The sequence below is a fragment of the Rhodnius prolixus genome, unplaced genomic scaffold, assembly GCF_049639745.1.
Source record: "Rhodnius prolixus isolate KJV_2025 unplaced genomic scaffold, Rpr scaffold_1, whole genome shotgun sequence".
NCBI classification, from domain to species: Eukaryota; Metazoa; Arthropoda; class Insecta; order Hemiptera; family Reduviidae; genus Rhodnius; species Rhodnius prolixus.
Window position 1 is genome coordinate 36,073,061 of NW_027411581.1, and position 21,088 is coordinate 36,094,148.

A 21,088-nucleotide genomic window follows, 5' to 3' on the forward strand; every position below is an offset into this window, starting at 1 on the left:
AATTACAATTTTTTTTGGAAAAAGCGTTTTGAATAACATAGGAAGGTATTTGTACGTAAATAGCAAAATTAAACTGCGATTTCAGTACTTCCTTTTAAGAGGAGTAAGAAAAATAAACTGCGATAGCAGTACCTTTAGGCAAAGAGGCAAAGATTTTTTAATCGAACGACAATTCATTGATTTAAATCGGTTCACTCATTGATAATTTAAATGATTGCAGTACTTCCTCTTAGTAGATGCAAGAGCATGATAGCACTTCACAGCAACGTAGAGGAGCTTTAACCACTTATGCGAGCTAAATTTTATCTAAATCGGCAAACTCCCCTCCTTATGAGGCACAGCGTCGAGACTTTAAAAGTGCAAATATGTACCAAATTTCGATTCGAATGACACTTCATTCATGAAAATCGGTTCACGTATCGATAATTTGAAACGATTGCTATACTTCCCCTTAACAAGTGTAAGAGCAGATCGTCGCTTTAATGTTACGTAGGGGAGCCCTAACCCTATCATCCTACCAAATTTTATCAAAATCGGGCGAAGATTTACAGAGTAATTAGTAATAATAATTTTGGAGGGGGCCTTACATAAAGGGGGCTAACTCCTCTCCCATTCGATGTACAGCGTCGAGACCCCCAAAAGGCACATCTACATAAAATTCCGAATCGAATGACACCTCATTCATGAAAATCGGTTTGCGCGTTTAGGCGCTACGTTATTTACAAAAAAGGTAACAAGAAGAAGAACAACAACAACAAGAACAAGAACATTTTTTGAAAAAGCCGTTTTTGCTCATTTTCGGCAACTTTTTTCTCGAAACCTATTAGATCTGGGTTGTTGCAAAAAAATTACAGTTATAAAGGAGGATTTGCCCTATAATTTAAAGATAATTTGGGAATTTTATAGAGAAAAAAATTGTCAAACTTGGGTGTTTTTCAACATTACGCTTTTTCTTGCAGTTTTTGACGATCAACCCTTATACAACTGTCCTACCGGACAGTTTTAATATGTTTTTTACTAAATAAAAATAAATAAGGAAAAGAGGCAAATAGCCAATTTTAAAAGTCTTTCTCAAGACTCTGGAATGGCAGTTTGGTTTTTTCAACGGTACAGAGATAGCGACGCAGTCGCGACTCCAGAGCGCGGCACGGTCGGCTTTGCTATATAAAGAGCAGAATCGGCCGTGTCTGCATTAGTCTAAGAAAATTTTTCAACTTGGAAACATCAACAATAGCTACAATAGCTCGAAGGTTGCTGACTGGGCCTTACTTTTAAAAACCACCTGGATCTCTAAACCAGCCAAAGAATTTCACTGTACCGGACCAGAAAAAAAATATCGATCACTTAATACATACCTATATATTGAAGAAAGAAGAAAGTGCAGTACCCAGAGCCGCATTAGTACACCAGCTACAGAGGCAAGCAGAATCACCAGCGCTACCACAGTGTGAGATACGAGCCAGGACCAGGCCAATTGGTACCAGGGTTTATCGGGGTGCTGGCCACACTGCCGAGGCTCCCAAAGCCGGTTGACTGGTATTAGCTTACGGCCCTTTTCAGGGCCACTCAACTGTGTGGGGAGCGCCATAGGAGATTCGTGTGCCGATATATTTTTTGTGACCGGGCCTTTTCAGGGCCACCAAGTTACGTGTACCTGCGAGCGTTGAAGAAAAAATAGCTTGTATACTGGACTACATCCCTCGGCCACATAAGTATACAACAATTGGTGACCCCGACGTGAAGACTGAAGCGAGGGACGCACCGCTCGAGCCGGCTCCGGACACAGAGGCTGTAAGCCTCGTTAAGTTGCCCCAGTTCTGGGAGGAAAATCCAGCATTATGGTTTCTACAAATCGAAGCTTTATTTGGGGCCTACAAGATCAAGAGCGAGGCAGGACGATTTCAAGCCCTTGTTGGTCAGCTACCGTATCAGGTGCTTACACAAATAGCCGGCTCAGTGCAGTCACCTGGCCCAGAGCCTTACACTTCCACGAAGGGAAAACTGATCGCTATCTACAGTCAAAGCCAGGAGAAAAAGATATTAAGGCTTCTGGAACAAACATATCTTGGTGACATGACTCCTTCACAGCTGTTGCGACAAATGCAAAACCAAGCGGGTACATCGATGTCGGACGGCGTCTTACGTACTGTTTGGCTGCGAGCACTACCACAGCAGACATCATTCAGGCGACGTTAAGTGCACCAATTGCTCAGGTTGCCTAATAGTAAGTTTTAAAACAGAGTTTTGGAGACGAGCTAATTATTGTGGTAATGATTGATGCTTATTGATTCTATTGAGCTGACTGTGATAATAATGCTTATTACAAGAGATACGATCTTGCTTATTTTCTGAGTTCAACAAATGTACTTTACCTTCTGATTATATATTGTGAATATCGATACAGTAGGATCGAAGGTAAGAGGAGGTCAGAGGTTAAAGGTGACACAAGGTGAATTACGTTGAGTACGCAATACACAGTTCTTACGTGTATCTTATGTATCTTGTAACAGACAATAAATACGTTATCACAGGATTTGTGTTCTCGTTCGTTAAATACATAACAATTGGAGGCACCGGCGAGATACAAAACGAGAGGGCTAGATTTACAAATCTAAAGCGAGTATACAGGGTGTCCCATGCTATATGGATAACGACTTTTTCTCGGAAACAAAGATAGCTAGAAAAAAACTAAAAATTACGTGTTCCCTTAGTTTTTTGTTAGAAATCCAAATTTAATTTGTAAATTTTTTTCGGTGCTTCCAGAAGCGAGATACAGGCACCAACTTCATTTTTTCAAATAGGAAGGTGCGGTTTTTATTTCAGAAATAGATTCCTCTATTTTTTAAAGAAAAATTTACTTGAACGGTTTTTTTCTGTGAGCGATATTTTACAAGTTATAAATGAAAATATGATTCTTATAAGAAATTTCAAAATGATAATATTATAACGTTTTTTTTTTTTTTTTATTGAATAAGAAGAAAAGTACCATTTAATTATAAATTTTACTCCTCATTAATATTACAGATCATGCTCGAAATGGCCTCCACCATTAGAGATGCACAGACATGCTCTTTCCTGCCAATTGTCCCTTACCGCCAAAGAAATAGATTCGGCTTTAACCGAGTTACAGGCATCTATTATTCTCTGCGTTAGAGAAGCAATCCCGGCTTGATTCTGATACACCTAGATTTAGAAATGCTTCTAGGTAAGCAGAAATAAGAAAAGAAAGTAAAAAGTTATGAATAATAACCTTGTTTTACAGGCATCCCCAAAGGAAATAGTCCATAGGTGTCAAATCCGGTGTACAGGTGGCCACTGAATCGTCCCCCGTGTCGATATAACACGCCCATCAAATTTCCTATCGAGATATCTCTTTACATTCCTGATGGTGTAACACATCTTTCCGGAGCTAAATATTTTTCAAAATTAGATGTTAGGACAGCATTTCTACATTTGCCAGTAACGGAAGAAGCGAGTGAAATTGTAACTATCAAAACTGTCCGGCAGGACAGTTGTATAAGGGTTGATCGTCAAAAACTGCACGAAAAAGCGTAACGTTGAAAAACACCCAACTTTGACAATTTTTTTCTCTTTTTCTATAAAAGATAAAATTCCCAAATTTTCTTTAAAATAAAGGGCAAACACTCCTTTATAACTAATTTTTTTGCAACAACCCAGATCTAATAGGTTTCGAGAAAAAAGTTGCCGAAAATGAGCAAGAACGGCTTTTTCAAAAAATGTTCTTGTTCTTCTTGATGTTCTTCTAGTTGTTACCTTTTTTGTAAACAACGTAGCGCCTAAACGCGCGAACCGATTTTCATGACTGAGGGGCCATTCGATTCGGAATGCGACGCTGTACATCAAATGGGAGAGGAGTTAGCCCCCTTTATGTAAGGCCTCCTCAAAAATTATTATTACTAATTACTCTGTAAATCTTAGCCCGATTTTGATAAAATTTGGTAGGATGATAGGGTTAGGGCTCCCCTACGTAACATTAAAGCGGCAATCTGCTCTTACACTTGTTAAGGGGAAGTATAGCAATCGTTTCAAATTATCGACACGTGAACCGATTTTCATGAATAAAGTGTCATTCGAATCGAAATTTTGTCCAGACTTGTACTTTAAAAGTCTCGACGCTATGCCTCATAAGGAGGGGAGTTTGCCCCACCCAAATAAGGCCCTTTCTAAAACTATTATTACCAATATTTCTATAACGCTTAGTCCAATTTTGATAAAATTTAGCATGAAGAAGTGATCAAAGCTCCTCTACGTGGCTGTGAAGTGTCATCATGCTCTTACACGTACTAAGAGGAAGTACTGCAATCGTTAAAATTATCAATGAGTGAACCGATTTACATCAATAAATTGTCGTTCGATTCAAAATCTTTGTCTCTTTACCATTTAGGGAGAAGTACTGTATTCGCAGTTTATTTTTCTTACTCCTCTTAAAAGGAAGTACTGAAATCGCAGTTTAATTTTGCTATTTACGTACAAATACTTAACTATTTTATTCAAAACGCTTTCTCAAAAAAATTGTTATTGAGGATGGTTTAGGGACCGCAGCTATAATCATTCTTTAAAAAGATCTCTCCAGTGGTAGTTAATGGTTCCAAATTAACACCTTATCAGGTTATAATGATAGAATTGCTTATTCCAAATTTTTAAAAAATCTGTAAAGCAAATATGTAACTTTGCAAAATAGACAAAAAGGAAAATCTATCCAAAAGGTACAAAAATCTCTTTAACAAAAACTTACAGTTTAAAATGTTAAGTATAAGGGTTGATTAAACGCCAAAAGGACACAAATCAGCAAGTACCCAACATTTCATTAATACTTCATTGATATTATTTAAGTAATTTTAGTGCATTAATTTTCGTTACTATTTTTTAGAATTTATTAGAGGTCACCTATGCTGGCCAGTTCATTCATACAATTTTTTTTTATAATTGTGATAAAATGTATATTATATCTTTGTTATTAAATAGGTACTTTATTTTAACTCTATTCCAAATGATTCTTCTGATCTGATTTCTCTTTAATATGCTCTTTATTCTGAGTAGTCACATATACATGCATGTTAATGAAGAAAAAGACAAAGTTAGAGTCCGCTACTATTTAAATTTGAGTCACGGATTTAAAAGAATATTTCCGTCTTGAATTCGTCTTACCGAAATATTCGTGAGCACAAATAACACACAAATAACAAGTAGATTATTCAACAATAATTATTCATTTCTCAATTGTAATTTAATTTAGTCCCCCTAATTTTACTTATAGTAAAATACTGGAATAATTGGCTGTCCTAAAAATATGCATATTTTATTTATTTTTAATTACATATATACAACATTGTTAGAAGAATACCTAGATTGAAAATTTAATTGAAGAAAACTATATAATTTGCGATAAAGTCAGATTAATTATTACCTATTATTATAAACGTTTAACTACTACATAAGATAACAATTACTTTAATCGAAGAATGAACTTAAACCGACGATTTTTATTTAAAAATACAAATAAATAAATAAAATAAAATCATTGATGTACGTATGTTGGTGTAAGCATTTGCTAAAAAACGTTTATGAATTTTTTATGTGTTACTTGAACAGATATTTTTTAGATGAAAATGGCCAGCATAAGGGTCTGTGACATCTAATAAATTCTAAAAAATATTAACGAAAATTAATGCAGTAAAATTACTTAAATAATATCAATGAAGTATTAATGAAATGTTGGGTACTTGCTGATTTGTGTACCTTTTGGCGTTTAATCAACCCTTATACTTAACATTTTAAACTGTAAGTTTTTGTTAAAGAGTTAATATACATATTGGACTATACAAAGTCAGCAGACTGTTATTTATACGGTTTAGCTTTTGCGCCCATAGAATGGCAATGATTCATAGATACTCTCTTTCTAGATGTAAAAGGTGTATGTGTTGTACATGACGATATTGTTGTTTCAGGTAGTACGATTGAAGAACATAATCAAAGACTCGAAATGGTCCTTCAGAAATTAAAGGATAAGAAAGTCCGCTTGAACAGAAGCAAATGCAAATTCTTAGAAAAGAAAATCACATATTTGGGATTCGAAATATCGGAAGCGTGCTCGTTCTTAAATACATAACACCTTCTAACCAATCAATTTGTCTCGTTGGTTAAAGATTCAAAATGTGACTGGAACTAGGTGGGTAGCATTAAAGTGCGTTAGCGATAACGTTTATGAGGAGGGTTGAAGAAAATAGGAAAGAGCAGAAATACTTGAAATGATTGGCTGCTTTAAGAAAAGAGTGGCAACGAGGAGAAAATCCTGATTTTGTCCACTCGTCCACTACTTAATGGACCTTTCACATACAGGGGAAACAATTAAGTCTACTCACACTTCAACTACCTAATTAATAACTTCAGAACTTATCATCCGATTCTAATCAGATAGCTTCAAACTAGGTAGTTGCTACCGCAAACAATCGTAGTAGGATAAATTATTTACCTTTATATCATCTAAAAATGGCTGCAACAAAAGAGCTGTATAATAATGATATCGAAAGTTTAGATTCAATCGTTTTTTTGCTTCAAGGAAATGAATGTAGCAGTTTTTATTTGTACACTTCAAAATTTTTATCATATTTCGTATAATTGAAGCTCCTTTAATCTGCGCAAGTATTGGCCAGATTAACATATAAGCATTCATGGATGAATTGTACAGCTGCTGGATATCTTTGCCTAAATCAACATCCTGCAAAAAAAAAAAAAAAATCAATATCTGAAATGAATATATAGTTTTCGTGACTGCAAATTGTTAAACTTAGGATGGAAGATTTGCGAGGAATCGGTCAAATAAAACAACTCGTCTTTTTGCCAACGTTTCGACAAATATATTGTCCTCTTCAGGGCGTGGCTCTGCGGGTTGGTTGAGTTACAGAAACTGTAACTGAATGTGGCTTTCATAAAATCCATGTTAGTTCTCCATGCTACCCCTGGCGACGGAAGAACGGAATTAGATTGAGTAAATTTTACTTTTTGCCCTTAAGACAGCACGGATGGATTAGGTGCAGGCTTATTTTGTCCCCGGATTGTAGCGGCAGACATTAGCATTATTACTTTCATACTTTTAAGACATCACCATCTAAGGTCATTGGCGCACGGAGCTTTCTCAACTATTATCTCGCAGGAGGAAAAACAACTAATCTTAGGAAGAGGCACCTAGGAAGAGAAAATCCTAGAATAGTGCGACTGGATTTGATCATAGGGCTCCAGATTGCTGGTTCATCGCGCTACCAACTGAACTAATCTCCTTCTCTTCCTTTATTAATGTTTTCATTATTATTACTATTAATTTATAATTTATTTACCTCTATTAAAATACAAATATCGTTAATATAATTTGTCCAATTAACAGCTGAAACAAATAACATTTTTCGAAACGATTGATCTTCTTTAAGATATTTAATTTGAATGCGCCTATTGATCCCATGTTTTCTGATTAAATTAAAAAAGTTTATATCCAGTGACGGAAGAAGGACATCATTCCACTTCTGGATTTCATTGTACCTACAAACAAAGAAAACTTAATCTATTTTACAGCCATGTAATATTGTGAAACACAAAACAGTGGGTTAGACTTTCAATTCACTTCCTTCCAACCCCTAGAGAGTTCCAGCATTGGCTGGCCCCTCTCACCTAGCCTTCCCGATTGTGGCGCTGGATTCTCGGGTTCAGCCTACAATGTGTGCCTAACAAAATGAACACATTTACTTGATGTATGTTACATGTATACAGGTTGTAAATAAATAAATAAATTAAAAAAAAAAAAAAAAAAAAAAAAAGACTTTCAATTTAATTTGGAAAAAAAGACTCCTATAAATTTAAGCGAGCAGGTAAAGGGGTTATCTCGTTTCTCAGGTTTGCACATACCACTTCTGTGACATTGGCCCGTTATTAATGGTTGTATTGTACCTAAAGGGTTCGGTCCCCTGAAAAAAACCTCTACTGTGGACCAAGCGATTTATCGTCTTCATGCCCTGTGCCCCAATTCCCGGGCTCCCACACAAGAATGACTTTATTGTGACTACCTATTCCTGCCTGAAATGAGTAAAACAGCCGAGAAACTGCCAAAAAATCAGGCAATTCTGGGTGTACTATCCCTTGATTTATGATTAAAAAAAAAAAGTCTAGCTCCACCTATAAGAGTAGCCGCAGTCCGCACCCATCGGCAAGGAATTCAACAACTGTTTCACAGGACACCATTGACTAACAACTCTAAATTTACAAGATCAACGTGGGCTTAATCTCAAACTTATTATTTTGAATAATTTTGACAGCTTTTTGAATCTAAATATGAAATTGCATTGTTCCGGTTATGATTCCAAGACTTTTGGGCAAAAAAGACATAAATTTTTAGCCGTCATTCATTCCTGCTTAGAACTTCCTTCAACAAAACTAGCAAGTTAAATATTTAACTCTCATTGGATATTCGTAAGGTTCGGTGCGGTAATACTGACACTAAATCGTGGAAAAAACGTATTCGTGCTTCAACATTTCGACATAAGATGAACCTAAACGTGAGCGTTACTTCGGTCTAAGTGGATCAACTTTTGTAGGGCGACTCCTAGAAAAAAAAAGACTGTAAAGTACTGTCTCTATTTCTTACCGTTTGATTGTTTTAATAACTTTCTTGAGTGAACCAAGAAAATGTCGTTTCAAAGGTTCAGGTTTCTGGCTAAATTCCACCATTGGATCTATTTGCCAGCTAAAGTATACATAATCTCTTATATTTAAAAACCACTCGGCAATATATTTGTTTTTAATTTTGTGAACGTCTTTTGCAAGTACATACTTCAGGGAATATATTCTCATTTGGTCATGTAATCTCGTCTTCCTGTAACAGTATAACATTGAAAAAAAGCTTTAGTGTGTAGCTCTCACATAATTTACTCTTACTGCAAGTCTTAAAGTAATAACGTACAAATACGTATCTGAGAAATTAATTTTGATCAAATAATCTCTCCCACCAACTAATATTTAAAAGTGCTACATGAAGAAAGGGAGACAAAAGATGGGCTCATGATGTTATCACCGCCATAATCGCCAAGCACAACTTAGGTTATGTTCAAATCTGGATCTTTCTGTTTGTTAATGTTCGTGTATGATGTCATACTCTATTAAAGTGAGATTTGCTTTGATTCTATTTCAAAAAGCACATAGTAGCAAATTATTTAACAACTGTTAAAGCAGCTCTTAGCCAATAAAAATAAAAGCAATCTTTATTTGAGTAAATCTACAACGAACAGCTTACTAAGGTGTTTAATCTAAACTAAAAGAGCGTTTAAAAACACTTTTAAACTATTGAAGTGCGATATTGCTACAGTAGGCAAAATAAAAATCTTTAATTATTCCAAAGTTTTAAACATTTCTATTGTCCCCCTAATTCTCTCGCCTACAAAATAGAAAAGATTAAGAAAAAAGGAATATTGTTCAAAACCGAATACGAACTGTGTTGAGTCGTTAGGACTTAAATTGTATTAAGAAGGTTTTATTGTCAATCTTCAAAGAAATTTCCTTGGAGATTAGTTTCCTTATTAATTCTCTATATTAATATATACCCGTATATGGGGCGGAAACGTTAGCATTGGATGCAAGAAAAGTGCAAAATGGAGTAGTTCTTTTAGAGATTTTTCCTTATATGCAGAAAAGAAATAAATAGCGGGATAAGGTGAATGGATATGGGTTTTCTGCCCAGAGGTTTGGACCTTAACCCTTTGAGTACCTGGGAACGCGATCGCGCTCCTCTGAAATGTTTCTCAGTAAACTTTTTTCCGAATTTCAGAAATTTTTTCAGAAGGATGTGTCCTTTACCACAAGGTTTAAAACTTTATAAATTTTGCAAGTTTTACTCTGTTAGATATAACATGTAAACATTTCTAAATTATTTAAAACTGACTTTGATGGATAGCATTTCCCCTAACTCAGCAAAAACGAATAAAACCAGCCAGTATCTTTCGCATATGTATGGAAAAAATCTCCGGTACTCAAAGGGTTAAGACGACCATAGTTTTCTGAAATGTGTGAAGAAGGTTGCTCGGGGTCTAGCAAAGCAGCTTTCTTTATTCACCAATGTAGACCCTATGTTGTTAAAAACTTCTTAAAATATCAGTAGAACGGAAAAAGAAATTTAATTACTTACGTAACGAGCAGCTCCTTTCGGTATTTGTATTTAGAAGGGTGTTCAATATCGGAACGTTCTATATCAGATTGTAGTTGTAAAATTTTCTTCTTCAACAAAACTTTGTTGATTTTCATGAGGCCAGTAAATTCACTGATTTCTTGACATCCTCGCAGCTGTGGAGACTTTGGTAGCATTTCTACTGGACACACAATATTGCTTAATGCTTTATCTCGTTCTTTCCAACTTCCCGCATGTTCCGTGGTGACATAAGAAGGATCCATTAAACAGCGCTTAATACAAGCATAATGAGCCTGTTGAAATAATATAAAATTCAATTTTTATATCGTCAGCAATCCATAAAAAGTTGTTTATAGAGAAAAAACTGTTTTCTCAGGACTTATTCTTTAGTTATTTGAACAAAGAAGATGATCCGATTCTGAATGTTTCAATTATTCCTGCATGATTTTGGACCTCAACTAATTTAATTGTAGTTCCGCCTATATTTCTAGCTTGCTAAAGCCTCATGTTTCCTCAATCTCGCACCAGAGCCGCTCCAAGTGTTCTGGACATTTAAGAAAAATATATTTTTTGTTTTTCATTAAAATTTTCTTTTCGTACTCAGAACGTTAGGTAATAAAAAGTTGGGTCAGCTGAGACTGGTACTCAGAAGACATATAAACCTGCATAGTTTGGTCAATGGAACAAATATCAAGTTTTGTATGACTAAAAAAGACACTATATGCCCAGTGCTACTGCGAGAGTTTCAATGTGCGATATTTCTCAGGCTGAATGTTAAGAAGCCCACGGCTTTGTGTTATATGCGATGTGGATGCTTATCAACATTAAGATTCGGAGTCATCGATTTACGGTGATTAATCGGGAGATTTTACTATAGGTTCTTGTGTCCTGTCTGTTATCTATAATCTAGTTTAAATAATAAAGGTGTACCAGAATTTTAAGCTTCTGTGATTCCTATCGTAGTACATACCCATAAGGTCGCAAGTAAACATCTGGAGAACTTCCCGTTGAAAGTACCGACCAGGAAATATCCTGGCAGTTCGGCTTCAGCCTCGTTGTAAGTATCAAATACTGGAATTGGTGATGTACTCTTTTTGAGTACGTAAGCGAATACTGTGTCATCAACAAATGGCTTGGGATAATTAAAATGTCCATGCAACTGATAGTGTGTTTTGGTTTTAGTTATCACTCTCTGTAAGATGGAAAAAATAAATCAATATTCACTTTGTTATGTTCGGTGTGGAACCTACGTTAACTGCAATCATTTCAACTGTTCATTATGTATTTTTTAGTTAATAGCAGTTTAAGTGAAAATTGCTATAAAAAGAAATAAGTGGTATCGAGATAGAAAGAAGGTCCAGACTGTGAGAAAGTTACGAAGGAGTGGTAAAAACTTGGTTGGGACTGGATGCAGCCCAGTGATGTTGGGAGAGGTACGAAGTGTTAAAAGAAAATGCAGAGGTACTAAGGTTTATTGTGATGTAAAAGTGTTAAATGTATGAAGAAGTACTCCGGCTTTAGTTCAAAATAATGACTGTCGCATCAACTTTTACGCATTCGACCCCGAACTCTCTCTCAGTCTCTAATGAACCTAACGCTAACGGGAAAATCTAATCTGCCCACCGAGGTACCTAATAGACCTAACTCACTGCATATTTATACTGAGTCGAGAATAGTTTTTACAATCACTTTTGTAACAAGAAGGTCTCACTTAAAATGAAAGAGAATTCAAACTACAGCGCGAAACTTATTGCCAAGAAAGCTGTAGAATAGCGACCAAGGTATCAGCGGAGGATATAATTATACATACTGTCGGTCAGCTCAGGGAAAAGGCAAAGGTTCTTTTCTGCTGGAAATCGGTTTGGCGAAAGAGATAGAAATGACGTAAACCACTGAACTGTGTATATTACAATAAAGAAAGAGACAACATCTGGACGGAGAGGGAAATAGACCTACTTACAGGCACTTTTAATACAAGTAGACAGAGTCGTCATAAAGCGATTAATGACTAATCAGCAAGAACAGAAAGAAAAAAGTAGGTTTGATTAAGGAATTAAACTGTAATCTCTTAATTATAAATAATCTTGATAATAGAGAAGAGAATGTTTGCTATTATATATCATGTATTCCAATTAACGCGCTTGCAGAATAAATATATAACTCAACACGAATGAACTTGCAGGATATGCTTTCCTTAACTTGTCTAGAGAGTAGAAAAGCCTTAGGTTATGATAAACTTTCAGTATTTAAACTATTAAATAATTGAACACAAGCTGAACTAACCTTTATTTTTACGCATTCGTTTATTGCTAGTTTGAAAGTTTCGACGCCTGCAAAGAGATAAAAATTAGGAAACATAATTAATATAATGTTTTGAAATTTATTCACAAATAAATTTATATTTATATTTTATATTTTAAAATTAAATATTGAGTGACATCTCTAACTCGCTCGTGGATGGTTAAAGCTAGGCGTCGTAAAAATATGCTAGATTTTGTGTTTCATTGAACCGATAGCCGAAAGGACAACAATGACTTTCTTTAGCCACTCACACAAAAAGAAAAATTATTAAATTCTAATTTCAAAAGAGGATAAATAATGAGACATGTAAAAAATGCAAATGTAAGGGAAACCATTTGGAAATTTTGGGATGTAAAACCCAAAACATTGATTTTGTGTTGTAAAAAAAGTAATTAAGTAATTAATGCTTATTTTCTCAGACGCTGAACCAATCAAGTGTCGTGAAGAGGCGGATAGCTAAGACACTCTACTTTTAATTTCTCTTATTATTAAATTAAATAAAATTTAGGGCTGAGACCGGACAATCGAACCGGGTAACCAAAAGTAAATTAGTTTGAAGCTCTTTGCATCCGAATAGTGAGGTTTTCTCAAAAGAGTGAGTAATGAAGGTGAATCCCCAATTAAAAAAAGAGGAGGACCAATCTGAATTGAGGAGAAAATAAGGTGAGGAGTTACTGTACCCACGCATTTACGATTTGTACGCAAATGAGTTATACCAGTGATTCCCAAAGTGTGCGCCGCGGCTTCCCGGGGCGCCGCGGTGCCGTCGTAAGGGCGCCGCGAAATATTCGTGTTTAATTTATTTTTCAACTAACCTAACCATATGGTGGTTTTCCCGTCTCGATATGAATATTACCGAAACAGTTGAAATTAGATATTTTATATTATCCCAAGGAAAATAGTAAGTATCTGTTTTTAATTTTTCACTGTTAAATCGCTTTTGAAAAGGAAAGTTTTCCAATTTTTCAAGAAAGTCAATAATTTAGACAAAATCTTATGTATTAGGCGCCGCGGAAAAAATCCGATTATTTAGAAAACCGCAAACCGAAAAAGATTGGGAACCTCTGAGTTATACGATTAGTATGCATTTAAGTACACCAAGGTTTAGTGGAATATCACTAGGCTGGTTAGTTGTAGCTGGTTTCACATTTTGTTAAGTTTTAAGTTTTTTTTATAAGATAAGGTTGATTTTCTGCAATCAGTAGCATAAAATCTAATTCTGTTAAGCGCTGCAATTTTCAAAAGCAAGTTGCTTTAGAGGGACTTCGAAATGGTACGCGTGCAATTTTAAAATACTATACCTTTCCAGCCTCCTTCAAATACCTAATCAACTTGCTGATGGCGTCAGCGACATATTTGGTACTAAACCTCGGGTATGTTACAATAACCATCAATTGAAATCTCCGAATAACATTATTTTATAACCATTTTGCGAGGAACAATCCATAATGTGGACGACCCAATAAATTTTATTACTCCCCAAATTTTTAGTGCCACCTCCTCCATTTTGGCAAAATTGTTTAGTGGATAGGATTTGCCGATCCTGACGCACCTCAAATACAAAATGGCGGCCTCATAATATTTTATGAGGTTGAATATTTTTGTGATAGTGGGGTAATTTAAATTTTAAGAAATCTTGGTGAAGGGGTTTAGATTTTTAAAATATAATTCCAAGTTAAAACATAAGAGAACATTCAAAACTAGTGTTACTGAGACTAGTGGCTGACTGGTGAAGTTGACGTGACATCCAACACAAAGGTTGCAGGATCAAATCCCATGTTAGAAATAAAAAAAACACCCTCCTGTCTATCACTGTGCGAGGGGGTGGAGGTATGTTTCAGGTCATCAACTGGTACGAGGTCCACCATCTTATGGTCTACAGCTGTTTAGAGAGCCGCCATCTTGTAGGAGGAGCGTGGCTTAAGCCCTCGTCGAATTCGTAGATTGGTCAATAAAAAAGAGTGGTGGTGGGGGTAGTATTTGAAATGCGCCGGGATCGGCACCTCAATCCTATCTACTTAAGTACGTAAGAACATCTTCTCCTCTAGATTGTTTCCTCCTCATGATGAGGGTCCTATTAGCTTAAAAACCCTGTGGGTTCATTTAGCTACCTTTTTGGTATATTGTAAATATATAAAAACTTATTATAAATTTATACTATTAATAAATTACGACTATTTGAAGGAAGTTGGAAGGGATGTACATTTAATATTAGAGAGATGAGATATATATTGATAGTATTCGTTCTGCTTGTATTTACAAGTCTTGTTCTGCTTGTATTCGCAAGTCTGTTTGTTATTTTTTTGTACCGCTTTTTTTTTTTTAGTTTAGCCGTTCAATGAGCATTGCATGAAAAACTTTGCTTTCTTATTGCCAGGTACCCCAACGGAAGATGACCCCCACTGAAAGTTCTGCTAGAAATATTTTTCACACATACATCTGAGTAGCTGTAGTAATTTCCACACTCCTATAATGCAGTGGAAGAGCAGCTACAGTTGGCTTTTTGAAGCAACCCGAAAATAATAGTATTAGAGAGCTGAGATAGTTTTTGATAGTATTTGTTCTGCATCTGTCAAAAAACCATCTCTGCTCCTTAGCATGAGTTTCATTAGGTGTTTTAGGGCTGCCATCAGATATTGCTTAATTATTTCAGTTGGTTGGCTCCAAATCTCTGCAGAAGTGGCTGAAATCAAATCAAAGGGACCGCAAGGTAGAAGACGGGATTCTGGGGTCCCAAAGATTCCAGTAGTATTAGAACAATGAATTTTTCATTTGTTCAATCGCAAATTCAAAATTGTTCACGCAAATAATTTACCTGCACTACAGCTCACCCTATTAAAGCTATTTTCATTGATAGTAAACCCATAAAAGATATTAAACTTTATTACCTGTAGATTGTCTAGAGGGTGCTTTAGTCTTCCTCCTTGTAGAACGTTCGCTTTTCTTAGTTCTTCGGTGTGTTGCGCCTCTAATTCCCAAGAATACAGGTTTTGCGTTTACTGTTACAAAAAAAAGTTAATGTATTATGCAATTATCTTCGTTAGTTAGGTACCTATTTTCCAAGTTGTATATATTCAAAATAATTTACGAGTAATGAAATTTAAAAATATATTGTAGAGCTATATAAGCCAATCGGTGAAATGACTATTGTAATGTATGCCGAACCTTGTATTTGTGATGCTACGTATCTTAGATGGTAAATTTACTTTAAAGAAATCGCAAGTTGTGTTGGACCAGGCAAAATGTGGTCAAGTCCTTGGATTAAATAGGGCGTCATATGCATTTTTTAAGATGCATCCCCTAATTTTCAGATTAGGTTGCTGGATTATATTTATTAAAATTTATGATTCTGTGAAATCTCCTCAAATTTGAAAGATCCCCAGATTTTCTCACTATATAAGAAAGGTGATTCAAAAGATCTTAAAAGATTACAGAGCTATTTCATTTATAGAATATAATAATAATAATAATAATAATAATTAAGTTGAAAATTTGGTTAGGTTCACAGTGCTGGATATTTTCATTGATCTTATCCATTGGAGCACGAATTTTTATTGTTAATCTGAGCGGTTTCGGTTTCGGAAGAGATTGTATTTATTATCAGAGGTTACATTGCTGGCTATTCTAGAGCAAGATGGAAACATAAGTGAAACAGAATTAAAGAATTCAATTGTAAAGATACCAAACTGATTAATCTTCTTCTAATAATGGATAAAAGTTCACAACCGATCTAGGATTTAATAAAAATCTAGGCTATAACAGATAAAATCAGCTAATTTTATATTTTTTGGAAGTTCAACAGTGCTCCTAGTGTTACCTAATTTGGTAGTTGTACGCAATTCAGGACGAAAAAAACTGGTGTGACCACCAGTTAATTAATTAATATTCTCAAGGTTCTAACTCATTAATATTCTCCAAACTCGGAATTTGGGGTGAACACTCACTCGACCTACTCTTACTGCTATTCTCAACGTTTTAACTCATTAATATTCCTCAAACTCGGAATCTGGGGTGAACACTCACTCGACCTACTCTTACTGCTATTCTCAATGTTTTAACTCATTAATATTCCTCAAACTCGGAATCTGGGGTGAACACTCATTCGACTTTCTCTTACTGCTATTCTCAACGTTTTAACTCATTAATATTCCTCAAACTCGGAATCTGGGGTGAACACTCATTCGACTTTCTCTTACTGCAATTCTCAATGTTTTAACTCATTAATATTCTCCAAACTCGGAATTTGGGGTGAACACTCATTCGACTTTCTCTTACTGCTATTCTCAACGTTTTAACTCATTATATTCCTCAAACTCGGAATCTGGGGTGAACACTCACTCGACCTACTCTTACTGCTATTCTCAACGTTTTAACTCATTAATATTCCTCAAAATCGGAATCTGGGGTGAACACTCATTCGACTTTCTCTTACTGCTATTCTCAAGGTTCTAACTCATTAATATTCCTCAAACTCGGAATCTGGGGTGAACACTCACTCGACCTACTCTTACTGCTATTCTCAACGTTTTAACTCATTAATATTCCTCAAACTCGTAATCTGGGGTGAACACTCATTCGACTTTCTCTTACTGCTATTCTCAATGTTTTAACTCATTAATATTCCTCAAACTCGGAATCTGGGGTGAACACTCATTCGACTTTCTCTTACTGCTATTCTCAACGTTTTAACTCATTAATATTCTCCTAACACGGAATCTGTGGTGAACACTCACTCGACTTTCTCTTACTGCTATTCTCAAGGTTCTAACTCATTAATATTCCCCAAACTCGGAATCTGGGGGGAACACTCACTCGTTTTTCTCTTACTGCTATTCTCAACGTTTTAACTCATTAATATTCCTCAAACTCGAAATCTGTGGTGAACACTCACTCGACTTTCTCTTACTGCTATTCTCAAGGTTCTAACTCATTAATATTCCCCAAAGTCGGAATCTTGGGGGAACACTCACTCGTTTTTCTCTTACTTCTATTCTCAACGTTTTAACTCATTAATATTCCTCAAATTCGAAATCTGGGGTGAACACTCATTCGACTTTCTCTTACTGCTATTCTCAAGGTTCTAACTCATTAATATTCTCCAAACTCGGAATTTGGGGTGAACACTCACTCGACTTTCTCTTAATGCTATTCTCAACGTTTTAACTCATTAATATTCTCCTAACACGGAATCTGGGGTGAACACTCACTCGACTTTCTCTTACTGCTATTCTCAACGTTTTAACTCATTAATATTCCTCAAACTCGGAATCTGGGGTGAACACTCATTCGACTTTCTCTTACTGCTATTCTCAACGTTTTAACTCATTAATATTCTCCAAACTCGGAATTTGGGGTGAACACTCATTCGACTTTCTCTTACTGCTATTCTCAACGTTTTAACTCATTAATATTCCTCAAACTCGGAATCTGGGGTGAACACTCACTCGTTTTTCTCTTACTGCTATTCTCAACGTTTTAACTCATTAATATTCCTCAAACTCGGAATCTGGGGTGAACACTCATTCGACTTTCTCTTACTGCAATTCTCAATGTTTTAACTCATTAATATTCTCCAAACTCGGAATTTGGGGTGAACACTCATTCGACTTTCTCTTACTGCTATTCTCAACGTTTTAACTCATTAATATCCTCAAACTCGGAATCTGGGGTGAACACTCACTCGACATACTCTTGCTGCTATTCTCAACGTTTTAACTCATTAATATTCCTCAAAATCGGAATCTGGGGTGAACACTCATTCGACTTTCTCTTACTGCTATTCTCAAGGTTCTAACACATTAATATTCTACAAACTCGGAATTTGGGGTGAACACTCACTCGACTTTCTCTTAATGCTATTCTCAACGTTTTAACTCATTAATATTCTCCTAACACGGAATCTGGGGTGAACACTCACTCGACTTTCTCTTACTGCTATTCTCAACGTTTTAACTCATTAATATTCCTCAAACTCGGAATCTGGGGTGAACACTCATTCGACTTTCTCTTACTGCTATTCTCAAGGTTCTAACACATTAATATTCTACAAACTCGGAATTTGGGGTGAACACTCACTCGACTTTCTCTTAATGCTATTCTCAACGTTTTAACTCATTAATATTCTCCTAACACGGAATCTGGGGTGAACACTCACTCGACTTTCTCTTACTGCTATTCTCAACGTTTTAACTCATTAATATTCCTCAAACTCGGAATCTGGGGTGAACACTCATTCGACTTTCTCTTACTGCTATTCTCAATGTTTTAACTCATTAATATTCCTCAAACTCGGAATCTGGGGTGAACACTCATTCGACCTACTCTTACTGCTATTCTCAACGTTTTAACTCATTAATATTCTCCTAACACGGAATCTGTGGTGAACACTCACTCGACTTTCTCTTACTGCTATTCTCAAGGTTCTAACTCATTAATATTCCTCAAACTCGGAATCTGGGGTGAACACTCATTCGACTTTCTCTTACTGCTATTCTCAACGTTTTAACTCATTAATATTCTCCTAACACGGAATCTGTGGTGAACACTCACTCGACTTTCTCTTACTGCTATTCTCAAGGTTCTAACTCATTAATATTCCCCAAACTCGGAATCTGGGGGGAACACTCACTCGTTTTTCTCTTACTGCTATTCTCAACGTTTTAACTCATTAATATTCCTCAAACTCGAAATCTGTGGTGAACACTCACTCGACTTTCTCTTACTGCTATTCTCAAGGTTCTAACTCATTAATATTCCCCAAAGTCGGAATCTTGGGGGAACACTCACTCGTTTTTCTCTTACTTCTATTCTCAACGTTTTAACTCATTAATATTCCTCAAATTCGAAATCTGGGGTGAACACTCATTCGACTTTCTCTTACTGCTATTCTCAAGGTTCTAACTCATTAATATTCTCCAAACTCGGAATTTGGGGTGAACACTCACTCGACTTTCTCTTAATGCTATTCTCAACGTTTTAACTCATTAATATTCTCCTAACACGGAATCTGGGGTGAACACTCACTCGACTTTCTCTTACTGCTATTCTCAACGTTTTAACTCATTAATATTCCTCAAACTCGGAATCTGGGGTGAACACTCATTCGACTTTCTCTTACTGCTATTCTCAACGTTTTAACTCATTAATATTCTCCAAACTCGGAATTTGGGGTGAACACTCATTCGACTTTCTCTTACTGCTATTCTCAACGTTTTAACTCATTAATATTCCTCAAACTCGGAATCTGGGGTGAACACTCACTCGTTTTTCTCTTACTGCTATTCTCAACGTTTTAACTCATTAATATTCCTCAAACTCGGAATCTGGGGTGAACACTCATTCGACTTTCTCTTACTGCAATTCTCAATGTTTTAACTCATTAATATTCTCCAAACTCGGAATTTGGGGTGAACACTCATTCGACTTTCTCTTACTGCTATTCTCAACGTTTTAACTCATTAATATCCTCAAACTCGGAATCTGGGGTGAACACTCACTCGACATACTCTTGCTGCTATTCTCAACGTTTTAACTCATTAATATTCCTCAAAATCGGAATCTGGGGTGAACACTCATTCGACTTTCTCTTACTGCTATTCTCAAGGTTCTAACACATTAATATTCTACAAACTCGGAATTTGGGGTGAACACTCACTCGACTTTCTCTTAATGCTATTCTCAACGTTTTAACTCATTAATATTCTCCTAACACGGAATCTGGGGTGAACACTCACTCGACTTTCTCTTACTGCTATTCTCAACGTTTTAACTCATTAATATTCCTCAAACTCGGAATCTGGGGTGAACACTCATTCGACTTTCTCTTACTGCTATTCTCAACGTTTTAACTCATTAATATTCCTCAAACTCGGAATTTGGGGTGAACACTCATTCGACTTTCTCTTACTGCTATTCTCAATGTTTTAACTCATTAATATTCTCCAAACTCGGAATTTGGGGTGAACAATCATTCGACTTTCTCTTACTGCTATTCTCAACGTTTTAACTCATTAATATTCCTCAAACTCGGAATCTGGGGTGAACACTCACTCGACCTACTCTTACTGCTATTCTCAACGTTTTAACTCATTAATATTCCTCAAACTCGGAATCTGGGGTGAACACTCATTCGACTTTCTCTTACTGCTATTCTCAATGTTTTAACTCATTAATATTCCTCAAACTCGGAATCTGGGGTGAACACTCATTCGACTTTCTCTTACTGCTATTCTCAACGTTTTAACTCATTAATATTCTCCTAACACGGAATCTGTGGTGAACACTCACTCGACTTTCTCTTACTGCTATTCTCAAGGTTCTAACTCATTAATATTCCCCAAAGTCGGAATCTTGGGGGAACACTCACTCGTTTTTCTCTTACTTCTATTCTCAACGTTTTAACTCATTAATATTCCTCAAACTCGAAATCTGTGGTGAACACTCACTCGACTTTCTCTTACTGCTATTCTCAAGGTTCTAACTCATTAATATTCCCCAAAGTCGGAATCTTGGGGGAACACTCACTCGTTTTTCTCTTACTTCTATTCTCAACGTTTTAACTCATTAATATTCCTCAAACTCGAAATCTGGGGTGAACACTCA

General features: G+C 35.9%; 1 protein-coding gene across 7 annotated transcripts in view; it reads right to left on the reverse strand.

Moving 5' to 3' along the window:
* The window catches only part of LOC141448125 (dynein axonemal heavy chain 10-like), a 269,181-nt gene that overhangs the window by 227,598 nt on the left and 20,495 nt on the right, over positions 1-21,088 (reverse strand). For 6 of the 7 annotated variants that reach the window (XM_074116245.1, XM_074116250.1, XM_074116253.1 and 3 more), the window contains exons 4-10: positions 15,376-15,486; positions 12,470-12,516; positions 11,157-11,378; positions 10,187-10,479; positions 8,654-8,881; positions 7,356-7,554; positions 6,494-6,739 (exon numbers count right to left, since the gene is read on the reverse strand). In XM_074116245.1, the coding sequence (XP_073972346.1) occupies positions 6,494-6,739; positions 7,356-7,554; positions 8,654-8,881; positions 10,187-10,479; positions 11,157-11,378; positions 12,470-12,516; positions 15,376-15,486 (1,346 nt within the window). The remainder of the gene's footprint in view (positions 1-6,493; positions 6,740-7,355; positions 7,555-8,653; positions 8,882-10,186; positions 10,480-11,156; positions 11,379-12,469; positions 12,517-15,375; positions 15,487-21,088) is intronic. The other variant, XM_074116251.1, reaches the window with a different exon arrangement.